Source organism: Frieseomelitta varia, unplaced genomic scaffold, assembly GCF_011392965.1.
Source record: "Frieseomelitta varia isolate USP_RPSP 00005682 unplaced genomic scaffold, Fvar_1.2 scaffold_379, whole genome shotgun sequence".
Taxonomy (NCBI): Eukaryota; Metazoa; Arthropoda; class Insecta; order Hymenoptera; family Apidae; genus Frieseomelitta; species Frieseomelitta varia.
Window position 1 is genome coordinate 405,807 of NW_025110122.1, and position 16,773 is coordinate 422,579.

General features: G+C 46.2%; 1 protein-coding gene across 7 annotated transcripts in view; it reads left to right on the forward strand.

Moving 5' to 3' along the window:
• The window catches only part of LOC122531147 (voltage-dependent L-type calcium channel subunit beta-2), an 88,822-nt gene that overhangs the window by 29,545 nt on the left and 42,504 nt on the right, over nt 1-16,773 (forward strand). For 4 of the 7 annotated variants that reach the window (XM_043658800.1, XM_043658801.1, XM_043658802.1 and 1 more), the window contains exon 3: nt 3,179-3,268. The exons of the other annotated variants lie outside the window; for them this stretch is intronic. In XM_043658800.1, the coding sequence (XP_043514735.1) occupies nt 3,179-3,268 (90 nt within the window). The remainder of the gene's footprint in view (nt 1-3,178; nt 3,269-16,773) is intronic. 7 annotated transcript variants of the gene reach the window in all.

Here is a 16,773-nt window from a genome sequence, read left to right on the forward strand (position 1 = left end):
ATCCTCGATTTTAATTAACGATCGTTGTAGAAACGACGGAATAATTTCCCGATGAGGGATAATTTAATCGTTTGAAATTCCTCCGAGAACGAAATTTTACCCTCGAAACTTTGCCTCTGTGTATTTCATCCAGCGTTCGATGTGAAAATAAATTACCTAAGATTACCGGGTAATTTTCCATCGAAGAGCAAAGATATTTCGATCGTTTGGAATTGGCGAAGGGATGAAACACAGAACGGGATGTCTCTCACTTTCGACGAAATTCCACGCCCGAGTGTCTCACCGAGCTTCTGTTTCTTTCGAGGAGAAATCCAAATATTTGATTTAGCAGGTAATACAACCATTCGTCTCTCTGGATTTTCCAAAAAGCACAGGAAGGGTTAATTTTCGTAGAATTCCTGGTACCTGACTGAATTTTACAAACTCATCGCTCAAGTTTCGCACAAAGGGCGCAGCTTGTAAGAGTAAATCGCTCGAGCAAATTGCTCTCGCGAAACTTTCGTTAAGTAAATTACTTGGCAGTGATCTTCCGACGCGAAAGCGAAGAGTCTCTCTCTCTCTCTTTTTCTTCCTTTTCCTTCAATCGTTGAAAATTCCTGAACGACGTGCACCGAGAGAAGTGGCGAAGCAAGAACGACACGACTGACACGGTTGAATCCCCGTGTGCCGCGCGTTTGTAAGAAAATCGGCGAGGCAACGTTGGTCCCGGGGGGCAGTGGCGCGATATCGCGCGAAGGATTAAGCCGCGGCCGAGATCCATCGAGCAGGTGAGCCTCTAAAACCAACGACGTCAAGTAGGCAGGTTTCTCTCTCTCTCTCTCTCTCCCTCTCTTTCTCGCTCGCTCGCTGCTTTTAGGGCTAACGACGCGGCCGTGAAGCGAGAGACCGATGAAAATGGGGAGTAAAAACGAGCGTCTAAGCCTGGAATGCGGCATAAGTGCACGAGGAGGGATGCCCCTCGTCTTTCTCGCTCTTTCTTTCTTTCTTTCTTTCTTCCTTCCTTCATCGCGGCTTTAGGTTGGGTTACCATACGAGAGAGCCCGCGTCCGGCCAGAGGAAACGACGAGGATTTGACTTTGCAGCGTTGTGCCGCGCGCAGCATCCACACATTTTCGATGTGTTTGACTTGCCAGGATAGCGGGCAGAAGCGAGAGGGACGATAGAATTAGACGAGGGTAGAGAAGACGGTTAAACGCTCGTGTACGCGTGTAACGGAGATAAAGTAGGAGTGCGTAGGAGAGAGACGGAGAGAGGACCAGTAAAAGTGACGAGGGTATGATGTTCGCTTTAATATCCACCAGCAGGTATACATATATTCTCACTTGCTCCACTCGTCTCTTTGTCTCTTTCTCCAACCCTCCGTGGTTGCCTCTGCCTTCCATTCTTTCTCACTCTCTCTCACTCTCTCTCTCTCTCTCTCTCTCTATCTCTCGTTGGCTGACGGAAGAACACCGCTTCCAGAGTTTCGATACTCTGCGAAGCGGAGCGGAGAGAGAGCTCATGGGAAACTCCGGCGATACGTATGTATGTATGTATGTATTTGTCTGGCTCGAGTAAAGGGAGGGAAATGAAAGAAAGAGATAAATTTTCCAGGACTCACGTCAAGCGACTGGCTGGTATCTGGAAGAGTCGGTTGGAGGGGTTCGTCTGTCTCTTCACTGGCTGACTGATCCCGGCAACACACTGATGCGGAAAGCATGACATGCGAAATTCGGCCGCCCCCCGGCCGATGGACAGCACAACGAAACAAATTACGCGGCAAGAACTTGCGCGTTCCTCGAAATCTCTGTCAGCTTGTAGATTGCACAGCCTGGTACGAGAAACGGGGAAAAATAAAGGACAGACTCCCCTCTCTCGCCAAGCTCAATTTAGTCGTGAAACTTTGCGAGTGTGTAATGGCAACGAGTGTTTGACAAAGTTGAAGAGGAAAACTTGATTCATCCAAGAGCACGCATATATTATGTACAAGCGAGTAGAAAGAAATTCTCAGACGAGTAATTCCATAAACTGGAATGGCAAACTGCAGATGCACCGGTGCACAGTCACAGTTTCTTTGTCGAACGACCGTGCGACGTTTTCAAGTCCTCGCATTAGGATTAGACACGCTGCACGGCCCCCCAAAAAATCGTACGAGCTTGCCCTCGTCCGTGTGGTAATGTCGTATCTTTCGTTTTTTCTGGTGTGCGTGGAGGGCTAACAGAGGCATAGTAGAGGAGAGAAGCTGCTGCGTGGTCCTCTGGGATTATGTCCGTGGCCAGTTGTTGCTTTTATTGTTTCTCGCTGAGGACTAGACCGCGGCGAGTAGGAGAGGGAGGCGGCGGACCGGTGATCTTGTATCTTAGCAGGATCTACGTGCATTTTCACTTAGCGAGTTACACGATACCGGATACCGTTGATGTACCTCGCCAGGTTGGATCATTAGTACCAACTGTTGGAGGGAATCCGCAAGTACCTTTCCTCTCTTGACCCCACCAGCATTTTTTTCCTTTTTGTTTCTCCGTCCTCTTTCTTCTCCCGTGTTCGTTCCGTTCGATGGGTTTAGAATTGTAAGGGGAGAAAAAGACAGGGTCAACTGTGCGGAACTTGTCTCCTTTTTTTCCTTCTTTGGGGGTACTTCTTCTTTCTTTCTTTTTTCTGCTTCTCCTTCGATCCTTCTTCCTCCAGAGGGATCCCGAGGTGGATCCCTTCGACGATGAAACGGTGAAACGCAACGTTCGACGAAGAATTCCCCGTCGAGAGAAGGATAACGAAAGTATCTCCGTCCGGGTTGATCGAGGTTGATTCACGAATTCAAAGATGATTAATGCGTTTTATGCGAGCCGTAGTTTAAGTCTCTTTTATTTTCGAGATTACCCAGCCGCGAGAGACAGGCTCGAACTCGACAAATGAACTTCCCTCGGCGGAAGATGGCTGTCGCCTTTCGCTCGACGAGCATTCATTTCTCGTTTCGATGTACACTTTCCTTCCTGAAGGAATTACCTGGAATGAAAAACGAAGAGACGACGTTATCTTTCATTGTAAATCTCCGAAACTGGTCCCGGTAACGCGATCGAAAACGTGCTATTCCGTTCTATAATCTCACTGTGCGAAACACCGTGTTCAATGCACCGACGCACTCGATCGAACGACGAGAAACATTCTCCATCTCTGTGTATTAAGAATTTGATGGACTTTCCAGGAAAGGTCGAACGGAAGGGCCACGCTGCACGAGGGTCGCGACGATCTGCAATTAGTGAATCTGTGCGTGCCTCCGAGATCGACGATCGTCGTAAGTAAATTCTGTTCGCGACTCTCGAAGCTTTCACATATGTGTATATTTCAAAAAAAAAAAAAAAAAGAAAAAACGAATGATCAAAGAAAAGAAAAGAAAAAAAAAAGAGCTGTCTGGAAAGAAATAAAAAAAAAAAATAAATAAAAAAGAAATAGTCTTCTGCTGCACAAGAATCACTCGTACGCTTTTATCAAACTTTCTCTCTTGGCACTTTTCTTCCTTCTCCGCTTTTTTCTCTTTCTCTCTCTCTCTCTCTCTCTCTCTCTCTGATTGCACTTGAACGCACGAGACGTTGACTCATTCTCGGCCGAGCAGACTGGCAAAACGAACCGCAGAATAATACTTACAGGCTGCACGCGAAAGAAAACACGCGGGGAATAATGGCACCGCCTTAATTCGTTTCGGGGAAGAGAATCGGCTTGGCTAGGGACGCGCGAGCGCCGCGACAATGGTACTAACGAGGCCTCTAAACACCCGAAAAAGAAAGCGTTAATTCGAACCTTTCAAGTGTAAATTCCCGGTCTCGCGCTCTCGTTTTCACCGACGAGGAACCGCCGAGCCAGGTAGTTACGCGTACCGCGTCTCCTTTTCTCTTTTGTTCGTCTCACTTTTCGATTTGTCCGTGGCCGAAGAAGAAATATTGTATACAATGTCCAATGTCATTAACTCTTAGATAGTTGGAAGACTTGTTTGAGCACAAAAGAAAAATAATCGTACAACTGCAAAATAAATGTAACAATTTCGCATGCAAATTTGTATCTTGTTACGAACAACCTACTATTAATTATTACAAGTAGATCTTTCAATTTCTCACGAATGCAAATGTTTCTTTCCTCTCAACGAATGCAAGCAATGCGCTAGAATTTCTTTGAAAAAGCTACAACGTTCGACAATAGAAAAATCTGGTGAAAAGAAATTTGCCTTTGAGTACGTAAAAGAAAAAAAACATTACCAACTACCATCCTCACTCGTTCGAAGATTAAAAAGAAACAAATGTTATCCGATCGTTGTTAGCCACGATGATTTGTCGAAAAGGATATTCCCGATCGAAGTGTTTGAGTCGTTTCCTTCTGGTAACTCGAGGGAATGGAAATCACGGCTTCTTGTCCGGGGTGTTACATTCGGCAGCTGCATTCCGTCGATGCAGCCACGTTGCACGATTCAACCAGACTCGCGTTAGTGCAATGATGGCTGGTCCAGAGGGTAAGGAGAGATGGAAGATTGCCGAAGCGGGAGGGAAAGGATCTGGGAAGGGAAAGGATCTCTTTGTCCTCACCGAGATCCTTACGGCAGCATTGACCTGCTGCCCCACTGGCGTAGACATCTGCGTCTTGATTATCCGACGCCTCTACTACGAGGTAAAACGAAGATTCTGGAACGGAGAGAGCCGACTGAAAGCAAAAGTAAACTGAATGCGCAACAGAAATTCGCTGAGAGTAGTACGATCTATCTATGTACGGGCACGGGATGAAAAAATTGAAAAAGATATTTCCTTGTATCAGTTAAAAAAGAAAGAAAGAAAGAAAGAAAGAAAGAAAAAGAAAAAGTGAAACGTTAGAGATCGATTCATTGAATATTTTCCAATATTCTGAGATCTTCTGGAAGTAGAGTAGATGAAATCCCGTCGCGGGATAATTCGAGGGATAATTTCGAGAAATTCCACGCCACTGGATGACTTATTTCTCTCGCGATACGCAAAAGGCCCGTCTGAACTGGCGAACTGGCCCTTGTAGCCCTGCTGTGCTGCGGTTAACTTCTACTAAGGGGCCCCCGAACCTCGGGCATTGTTGCAGCGCCAGTTTTTGACAGGTACTATAGGCTGCGTGGTGCGTGCGCCCACCTACGTACGCTCCACGGATTAACGTTCAAAGAATCAGAAATGAAAGAGAGACAGAGACGGGGCGAGAAAGGCTGCACTGGTGGAAACAGGTCCTCCGACTTTGACTCATTGCTTATTTTATTATCGACTTTGTATCTCCAACACTTTGTTCCCATCCTCGCCGGCCGGTTTAAGGGCAGTTTCGAAGAAATCCTCTCTATTTTCTTAAAATCTCTAAATCTCCGTACGCTTCTTTCGTCTTCGCGACAGTGTCCGAGAGTGTTTTTGTATTCAACCTCGAACTTCGAACTTTGACACGTCGTTCCCTGTAAAATTATCCGTGACGTAGCACACGACTACTTTATAATTTTAAACGAAGATACTCTGTTGGATTTCGTGTAATGGAGTCAACACGCTTACAATTTAGAAGAGTTTATCCCCTTACAGTCGTGGTCGTGTATGAAATAGGATGATATACAATGATTTAGAATGTCTTAGAATAACGATATAGAATGCCTCTATAATGATTTAGACTGTTTTAAGCGTCAGAATGTCTCTAAAGCATGTCCTTATATATATTGGGTTGTCATCGTCAAGTGGAAGAGGAAGGAGCATAGATGACCAACTATTGGATCTTGCCCTTATAACTAACTATTCACAGTCCACTTTTATGTGGACTGTTGCTAGCTTGTTGTCAGTATTTGCATACATTCAATATTGTCCGGGTTGGTCATCCAACAATACGACGATGTTGTTCAAGTAACGAGAAAGCAAGACTGGAGCCATTGGTATTTTACTATAAAGTTTGAACTTCCATCCAGAGTGAGAGGATGTTCTATCCTACGCCTCGGCTATTAAGTCGAGGATGGTAAGTCCCGCGCCATAGTCGTTCTACCGTTAATAGTCATTTACTTTCGGTCTCAGATTCTTATAGAACCTGTTCCGTCCAACTCGTCCAACGCCTATTGAATTTCAAACGCCCGTGTATATAGGCTGCGCGCCCATTATTGAACCCTCGTGGCTCAGCTTTTCTCTTCGTAGATATACGATACGTGAAACATTACCAAAGCCTTGAGCTTTCTCAAGAGAGATATTTTTAAAAAATTCTTACTCGACGCGTATCGTAAAAATTCGACTGATTGTCTATCGATTGTCTTCTAAAGGGACTGACCTTTTCACCTGAACAGTGAGACAAAAATCGAAACTATAGAGGGCACAAGGTTCACGTACTCCCCAGAACACGCTTGAAGAGGGTCAGGTGAAACTTTTTTTTGACGAACAGAGTCTCCAACCTCTTCGAAGGGAGCATTTATCCTCGGGACGAGATACGCAGACTGGAATGGCCCTAACCTGACCTAACTCTTGACCATCCCCACGGGTGTGCACGCAAATGACTGGAACGCTCGGTCGATTCTCTCCGAGCCACATTGGCCAAGTGCAACAAACGTAAAACGATCGACCCTTCTAAAAGAAGGATGATAGTTACACAGATGTAAATACAAAGTCTCCCATTGTTCAGACGGGAGAAATTGACCTGACGATTTTTCTTCAAGTCCGATTCAAGTTGAGCCTTCTTTAAAGTAACAGTCGCTTTCTATTGTTATAAATCTTCAAATCTCTTAAAATAATGCAGCTGCACCTGCAGCGAGACACTTAACTTCGACTCGCAACGGGCTTCAAATTTCGCCTTTTCAAGATAACTCGATTTTCCTTGACGAAGGACGAAACGTCGATTTATCAAAAGGAAGTCCGATCTTTCGCGTATTCGGCTACTTTAATTTTTAACGCGCGAGGACGTTGATCGATCTCGGTAAAGATTCCAACGACGCAACCTTGTTTGGATCGCTGTTTAATTCCCGAGATGCCTCTCGATCATGTTTCGACCATTTTGGGATAAAATATCGAAAGCAAAACATTTCGTTTTCGAATTTTTGGACGTGGGTATAATTCTCTCGCAAACGATCGGTTCACTTCAAGAAGCGTCGCGACTGCTCCAAATTTTTTTTAACACACAATCTCCGTAAAGATTCTAATCTATCCAATCTAGCTTGGATCGCCGTTCTTCGGCGCAGCCACTGATGAATTCTCGATCATGTCTTGACCATTTTGGGACAAAATATCGAAAGCAAAATTTCGTTTTCGAATCTTTGGACGTGGGCATAATTCTCTCGCAAACGATCGGTTCACTTCGAGAAGCGTCGCGACTGCTCCAAATTTTTTTTAACACACGATCTCCGTAAAGACTCTATCCAATCTAGCTTGGATCGTGTTCTTCGGCGCAGCCACTGATGAATTCTCGATCATGTCTTGACCATTTTGGGACAAAATATCGAAAGCAAAATTTCGTTTTCGAATCTTTGGACGTGGGCATAATTCTCTCGCAAACGATCGGTTCACTTCGAGAAGCGTCGCGACTGCTCCAAATTTTTTTTAACACACGATCTCCGTAAAGACTCTAACCTATCCAATCTAGCTTGGATCGTCGTTCTTCGGCGCAGTCACTGATGAATTCTCAATCATGTCTTGACCATTTTGGGACAAAATATCGAAAGCAAAATTTCGTTTTCGAATCTTTGGACGTGGGCATAATTCTCTCGCAAACGATCGGTTCACTTCGAGAAGCGTCGCGACTGCTCCAAATTTTTTTTAACACACGATCTCCGTAAAGACTCTAACCTATCCAATCTAGCTTGGATCGTCGTTCTTCGGCGCAGCCACTGATGAATTCCAGAGGTATACCTTTCAACCCATTGGAAGCCTCGGTAACGCAATCTCAGTAACCAATAGCGTTGTCGGTCGCTCTAACGACCCCCTCTACTAGCCCGAGGAAGGCCAAGGAAGGCCCGAAAATACCAAAAGCAAAACACGGCTTCCTCTAAATGCTCCTGAACCTCGTCCAGGGTTCTTTCCAGCTTCGCTTCTACGATAGATGCAAGTGTAGTGTGTATTCGTAAGAAATTTCAGGAGAATGGAAGGCGCGAACCAAGGCGGCGTTCCCTTTGTGCTGGACGTAGTTTCGGATGGACGATGCGGTTCGATTCACAATGCCATCGCTAATGTCCACTTACGAGCCTTTCTCGCGGGTCCTCCGCAACTATCGGGCTGTTTTAGTGCTTTACAACCCGCCATAATACCTGTGTCTTTCCCGTACGCCAGGTAGAACAGGAAAACGATTCGTTATGAAATAACTAAGCTCGCTGTAATTGCAGATCTGAGCATCATTTCCCCCCTGTAATTTCAATCTTTGGAAATTTCGAAATTTATTTGAACAGGATCAGCCGGTAATTTTGAGAAGCTGTTAATAACTCTGTAAATTGCGTAAATGTTAGAAATTACTTGGAATTCCTATCTTTCGATATCTATAAGGAATCATAAAACGAAAAAGATTGCAAAAGTTCAGAGTTCCGATAGTTCTCTGGAAAAGTGGAAGCGGTTAGAGCGGTTTTTCTCCAAGTACGTGGATCGGTATAAAAATTCTCTTTCGCGATTGCTAATTTGAAGTTTCGAGAGATATAGAAAACCGATCGATTTCCTCGGTGACTCGGATTTTCGTAATTGACTTCTCAGCAATCAGCGACCGGCACAATGTAACGTGGAGCGAAAACGAAAGGCAAAAGAATAATTCGTGAATGTAATTATCGAGACGCGGCACGACGTGGCTGGGAAAAAAAGTGGCTACGCGAAAACATGGGCGCATTGAATCGCATAATGAAGCTGCTTCGATCCGAGTTTCCGGCGGGACGGCGAACGCCGCGAAACGCTCATTGGGTGGTCTCTCATTACGGCGGTTCCTTCAATGATTTCTTAGCACATTCGGCCAGGAACATATGGCTTCTGGCCGTTGAATCGGGATGACTGGTCGCACAGAGAGCGGTATTGTAGGAGCTCCGAAATGATTTTTCATGGGAACCGTGCCCATAAAAAGCCAGCCCGAACCTCATGCCGTCTGGCGTAAGTGCTTGCATGCAATCTACCAATCTCTATCGCCTTTCATTGAACGTTGTTCTAACTTAAGAAGAAAAAAGAAAAATTGTAAAAATTTTGAGACTTTCTTGAGGCTTCGATTGAATATCGAGTAAGTATCAAATTAGTAACTGTAACCTGGAAATTTCTCTCTTGGTGCAAGTGAACGATATGTCGTTCCGAATGTTTGAATATTTCGAACTGACGAGAAACGAGCTCTATCTAGACACGAGCCGTTTCGATTTCCCATAAACGCATAACCCGCAGCGTCAACCGATTATTTCCACGTCAAACCACATTCAATCATGCCAACTTACAGCTTGCTGCGCCGCAGGCCCTTCTTTCGTAAACCGACGATCATTGAAACGATAAACCAACGTCATTTGCACGTTAATAAACGCGGCGTGCGTTAATACGGTAAGAACACCTCGTCTCGATAATTCCAAACGACCCTGTTCTCCCCGTACAATCTAGCGGGAGAATCGAAGCGGAATGGTCCGCGAGGCACGAAGAAATAAACGAAAAGTAATTGTGAAGGAAACGATACGGGGCGAGGAGTAGACGTGGAAGAAACGGGAGAGGAAGGATGGTAGAGGAGGCTGGTAATTATCATTTCTTGTACAGACCGCCGGTGTGGGTATAGTCACGGATATAGGCGGTTTTGCAACATTCGGTCCCTCATTGTGGCGTGGTTCCTCTCCAACTGTCCTCTTCTAGCCTGTTTCTCTACCTCCAGCTTGGTGTATCCTTTCCTTGCTCCTTCGTTCGTCGGTACCTTCGTTCGTTCGTTCGTTCTTTCTTTCTTTCTTTCTTTCTTTCTTTCTTTCTTCTTTTCGGAGCCCGCACCCGCGCGCGCGCATCCCGCGTTCTAAAACAAAACGAAACGCTGCACGGGGCCTCTCAAGGATAACGACTATGAGGCCTAGCTGAGGCGGCAGCCATATTGCGGACAATTGAAACCGTTGCACTGGCTCTCTTTTCGGTATACCTGCAGCTGCACCAAGCGCTGGGTCCGCGCGCGTTTTGTATCCACGCACGCCACGACGCGCAGATGCGCGTCGCCCGGGCCAATTAATGCCGACTCACGCACGCTCTCTACCCGGAAAAAGGGAATTACCGGTAATTAGATTAACGCTGAAAAATAGACCGTGGCACGGACCAACTTCCGCCGAGTTGACGTGGGCTTCGTCTTGGATTTTATCTAATCTCGATTAGCGAATCGATTTCTTTATCCCCCGAGAGAATTTAGAATTTCGTGCAGCTGCACGCTTCCTGCCCCTCGTTTTAAAGACATTCTTCTTATGCGTTTGATAATGATTTCGCGGAACAGCGCGTTATATAACATACACGGAGCTCGTAAATACAGTAGAATTCTCCCATTCGTTGGAATGGAAATTTTGGACATCGTCCGATTGAATTTTATCGTATCCAAGCGTAATTCGTTGTTAACCGTATGTTCGTCGGTACTCCTTCTGTCATCTAGATCATCTAGATGGATCAAAGATGATGGTCTTTGGCAAGGTCAGAAATAATCGAAACGGAGCACTCGTACGCGGACAAAGAAATACATTTGGCGTATTACGGGGCAGACTTTTTGGAACTTTCGGGAGGGGTGGGTAATCCGACGCTGATGGTGGTAGCGGTGGTGGCGTTGCATGCTCAGCGCCAACGCTGTAAACCATATGGCACAGTGGGGAACGTTTCTTTGTGCGTTTCTCATAAACGTGTATACGCTCGCGTACGTACAGAGACCAGTGGCAACCACTACACTTAGCGATGGTTAGAAAGTCGAAAAATCAAGTCGACTCGGATCCGAGCGGAATGATCCAAGCAATATACGTGCGTACGTAGGAAGAGAGGCGAGGGGAGTAGAAAAATTGTCGTAATTCCCCTCGCAGATCGAATTCAAATTTAAAAGAGAGAGAGAGAGAGAGAGAGAGTAGGGGCGTTCAAGCCCCGAAGCAATTAAACGAATCGAACGCTGGTTACGTGGCTGGTTTAAAGTCGGTATAAATCGTCGGTTTGATTCGTCGAAATTTTTACGAGCCGCCTGTCATAACGGTAGCCCGTGTTTTCTACACGTGTTGCCCGATGCCGAGGCATAAAAATCGGCCCACAGCCGAGTAAATGTAAATTCGTCGGCTGGCCGTAGAATTTTTCAGCTACGGGGCTAAATTATACGGCCGGAGAAACGAATGCGAATGGAATGGCGTCGATGGTAATGCAACTTGGACACCCGACGAATGGCGGCACATTCGGCTAGAGGAGGGGCGAGGATACTTGGGTTCGCCGAATCTAAAGGACTCTTGGCCGAGGCTAGCAGGGCCCAAAAGTCGTCCTACACGGTCAGGATCCAATCTCATTTGGTACTAGCATGCCTTCGCTCACTCACCTCTCCGAGCCCTCGGATTACTGGCCCCAACTTTGCTCTTTCACTTTCTCTCTCTTCGCCTCCTCTCCCTCCCTCCCTCTCTCTTTCTTTCTTTCTTTCTTTCGGTCGCTCTCTTTGTCTTTCTTCTACTCTCGTCCTCTTCATAGCCGATTCCCTCGAAAAAGCTATCCCCGCCTCGTCGTAGATAATTATCGCCAGACATTCCGAGTTTGTATCCGCGGTGCAAATGCAACGTAACCGGGAGAACGGCGATCGCAGATTCCGGATGGTGGTCCTTGATGTCTGGCGAAGATTTTCGAGTGGACGTTTCAGACGCACAATTGCTTTTTTGTTCCAGCTGCTAGAGAAGTTTTTGTTACTAGTCGGTGCGGGGAAATTGCGTCGTTGATTTATAAAGTTCTCTCTCTCTCTCTCTCTCTCTCTCTCTCTCCCTTTTTTAAATAAATAACTGAATTTAACTAATTATCTTTGGGGCTTTGCAGAAGACGATCGTTCTTTTTTTTTTTTTTTACTTCAGACTCTAGAGAAACATCTCGTCGTTGGTTTATTTTATTTTTTCTTCCCTGCTTGCACAAAGAATAGAAGCACTTTCATCGCAAAGCACACAGTTGTCCTGTCAAGTCCTCGTCGAGAGTGACGAGAGATTAAGTGTATGAAGATCGCATCAAGCCTCGCTTCTTTCTTCACAATTCCATCTGGTAAGAACCCGGTTTCTCGAGAGTGAATTCGACGTTCGTCCGAAGCACGGGCGCACGGGCGCATAACTACGTCGAATATCGCAGGACGGGAGAATAAAAAAAACGATCTATTTATCACGACACCCGCGATCGTAAAGAAAGGTCTTTCGGGGATACTCCACGAAGGATGTCTGATTCATCAGCTTCATTCATCAACGTCGGCCGCTTCTGTTTCTTTCATTTCTTTGAAACCTAACACGCTTCTAGTGTACGTGCATCATGCAAAAGTGTGAGCATATGACCGGTTCACCGCCTCGGCGTGGCCGGGCTCCTCGCCTCGCCTTATGATTAAACAGATCATTAGTGGGATAACTCTTAATTCTTTCTTCCTTTTATCGATATGGATCATTCTGATATTCCGATCGTTAGTCCCACCCCTTCTCGACCAAAATTGCTTCATTCTTCAAAATCCATCATACGAAAGACGAATCTTTATTATCCTCGTCCCGATAGATCTTTCCACCGGAGCATCTACGACGATCACATTATTATTATCGTCATCGCGAGGATATCGTAGCGAGTTATCGAGATCGAACTCGTGAGATTCACGACGATTGAATACGGTATACGACCACTATCGACCGGGTATCTCCACTAATTGGGATTTCGCGGGTTGCCTTGTTGGCGAGAAGTCAGAGGGGAGGGAAAAGAAAAGAAAAGAAAAGAAAAGACAAAAAAAGAAAGAAAAAAACGCGAGGCAAACGCCGGAGTAGGGCGTGGGTCCCAACATGGTATGACGCGATAATGCGGCACGGGGGCCAGGGAGAGTACGCAGGGAGAAAGAAGAGGAATAAAAAGACGACGACGAAAGAAAAGGAAGAAGAAGCGAGAAGAAGGAAGAAACCAGAAAAAGGAGGGGGACATGGAGGGTGGGGCCTGACGCACTGACCTTGACTAGGCCCGAAGTTGAGGTGGGTTGAGGTGCTGCCGGGCCCTCCTGTCCACCTTCTCTACTTCTCTCTTTCACTCTCCTTTATTCTTTCTCTCTTTCTCGCTCTCTCTCTCTCTCTCTCTCTCTCTCTCTCTCTCTCTGTCTCTCTTCATTCCTCGGGCTTCTTTCTTTCTCTCCCTCCCTCTTTTTCGCTTCGATCCAAAGTGGAGGAAGATCCCCGTCTCGCCGCACCGTGGCAGGCCCCACCGGGCCTGGGCCCTGTAGTTCTGCATTCGCAGACTCCTCCATCAAGGACATCACAAAAAGTACATTAGACGAAAACACGTTGCCATTATACCGCGGCAAGCACCGCGAGAGAGGAGAGAACGAAAACGCTACGTCTGCTCGGTAAGGCTTTAAGACCGGTGCGCGCGGATCGCACAGCGCCGAAAACCGCCAGCATCGTCGTCGCCCCGCCATTTCGGCCCCCGAACACCATGAAAAAAAGCCCACGGCCGTCTCCCCCTCTTGCTCTACGACTACGCCAATCTTTAAGCCGGGCTCGGGACCATGTCAATTTTCTCCAGTTTTTGTTCCTCGACAGATTTCCTTGCGAATATTTCGAATTTTTTGGTATCGACGATTTCAAACGATGGCAACGTTTAACTCGAAGTTACCAATGGTCAACAAAGACACGCGATCTCGGCTCGGTGATTCAAAAACGAGATTGAGACGGACGAACGATTTGATGAATTTAAAAGTTTCTCCGTAACATCTTTTCAGAGTGTTGTCGCGTCGATTTGGAGTATACACGGTGTGGAAAAATTGGAGCAGGTTCTCTCTGTCGTTGTTTCAATTTACCACAGCGTAACAAAGTTTCCAAACCGGCGTGACGCATAACGATCGCAATTATTTCCTCGGCACGGACAACACGTCAGCGTTAAGGAGCGCTGGTAAATTTTCAAGTGCCATTGTCGAATGCATTCATGTCAGTCCCGTGACACACGTGTTACTCTCAGCAGTGGGACTGAATTTTTAGCACGTTCCCCCCCTTGAATTCGCGCGAATGCCAGAAATAAGAAGGCGATGAAATGCGCCTTAACTGCCGCCTTTATTTCTGGCCCTCGTGGTGCACCTTGCCGCTCCCTCTCTCCACCAGTCTCTCCTCGTCTCTCCTTCTCTCTCTCTCTCTCTCTCTCTCTTTCTCTCAAGATCAAGGCCAAGTCTGCGGAGATGACTGGACTCTTTAAACGACGTAGGCACGTCTTTTCTTCGTTGCTGTTCATCGGCCAATCGCCCATTACCGATCTACCAAACGATCTCAAACGAATCGCGTCCGCTCCAATTAGAAAGTTCAATTACAACGCGCTGTCGAAAAACAGAGCCGAGGCTCACGTCTCGTTGGAAGGCATTCGATCGCGGAAGAAGCGAAATAAATCTCGGAAAAATGTCGTCGCGTTCACGCCGGTTCACGCGTGTTGCATGAAACATCGAGTTCCCCGTGTAATTATCATCGTTAGGCGGTCCACGCGATATATTTTATCACTCGGACACGGCCGGTGCAACGGCGGTTTGTCGCGCCCATAAATCGTGTCCCCGCAAACGAGCAAGAAGCGGGAGCGCGAGTTCTTACGCGATTCCGTCGCGAGAGGTCGACGCGCCGTTCTTTACAAGCCGCCTTCCACCGCCTAGGAAAGGATAAACCACGCGAGCTAATTCCAATGAAGCGAAATACCACGCGCTACCGACTTGCCGCGACTTTGCCGCGATAGACTCCGCGAGGGACTTGGCTTTCTCTCCGGCTCGCCGTCATTAAAACTCGCCGGCAATTCCGTTTTACGGATTCATCGCACCCGCGCCACTCGAGACAACGTTTCCCTGAATTTATTACGCCGGCTTCGCGCTCGTCGCACCGACGTGTTTCCATGAACACCGCCGCGCGCACTTACAGACACACAGACACACAGACACACATACCACCGCCACCGTGGACGTGCGCACCTCCTCTTTCTCACGTTGACGTCTAAATACTTTAACGCTGGAATCACCGACGACCAAGGTACGAAATTTCTAAATGGAAGATAGACTTTAGAATGCAATCAGGAATTCGATTCTTTATTACTTTTATTTCCTGTGATATTTTACACGTTTCTCTTTAATAAAAAAAAAAAATTCGTTTTCCCTTTAACCACTCCGACAGTTTTAGTATCGGTAAAAGCAATAGATAAAACGATCCAGCGCGCGGATGACTTTTCGTTGCTCGTTAAATCGTAGAATATCATCGGAGAAAACATTGTTCGACTTATTGCTTCTCCCGTGTGTAACCAATTTTTTTTTTTTTTTTTCTTTTTTTCTTTCGAGTAGTTTAACGACGAATATAAATTAGTGGAGGAAATCGAGGGCGTTATCTGTGTATAGAATTCACGTGGCTCGATAAAGCCCGGAGGACTTTCGATTGGCATAAATGTCAGTATGTTATCGAGCATTGGAATTATGAAAAATACTTGGCGGTAGACGTAAGTCCGAATGGTTCTAAAAACAGGCGGTGAATTACCGGCCTCGTATTCGTGGTAATGGCAACGCCGTGACGTGTGTGAAAAGATTGTTCGAGTTGCTTTCACTCGAGTCCCGAAACTCTTGCGCTAACGCCGACCGAATGTAATTACGTCGCTCATTAAAATTTAAAGTTTAACCGAGAATGAAGGCGGCGGCGAGAAACGGCACGTGGCACTTTTCGTATTATTTGCTCCCTTCCTTCCTCCCCTTTTTTTTTTAAGCCTACGTGTTTCCTATTTTTACGCAAACACGTGCAAACGATTATTATTAAACGCACAAACATCGATCGATACACCTACTTACATACGTACGTACGCGTATGAAAAAAATAAATGGTGCTTTATTAACCACTTGCGCTGGCAACTGATTGCGGACCACAACGAGTGACCAAACCGTATACAATAGTTCGTCGCTTTCTTTCTGAACTCGTCGGCATGATATCACTGGATAGAAATTATTGAGAAGTAATAAACTTATCATTTCTTTTCCCTATTTTGTCTTACTTAAATATACGTACTTGAAACTGAGAAAATATTACAATTTTGAGACAAAAGATTCTCGACGCGCGCGACACGTCATTCCAGCGCCATCCTCAACTAAATATAGGCGACACGCAATAATTTGCGTTAAACTCGAAGCTCGTGCTCCTGTTTTCAATAAAAATCTTTGACAAATTTAAAAATTTTAACGATTGCGTTTGAAATCGTTATGTCACTTCTGTATACTTTTATACTTGCACATCTGGCAGTGATTTTTTTTTTCTCCACGTGCCCGGAAGTCTCTGTATTACATCTTTATGTCAATATTTTACAATCGGTGCAATTATTTTCCCGCCTGCCCGTCAAACGAGCATCCGTGTTCGAGAGTTGATACAAAGCTCTCCAAGCGAATCGGAAAACAAAAATTCCCCCGCTAAACAACTGCCTTCCCCTACGGGAGGAGAGATATTCCCAATTAATTACCGCGTCTTGCGGGGACGCGTGTAGACCCCGTGGAATCCCATCACGGCCGCCGATCCTTCGGTTGGCGAGGTTTCTCGCGCGTTGAAGTTAATTTCGTGGCTGTCCCAGGGCCCCGGTAATGGAACCAGTCTTACCCGTGGACTTTTTCATCCGTCCGCGATAAAGCCCGGACCTAAGTGATTCCTCGGCGACTCTGCCGCGT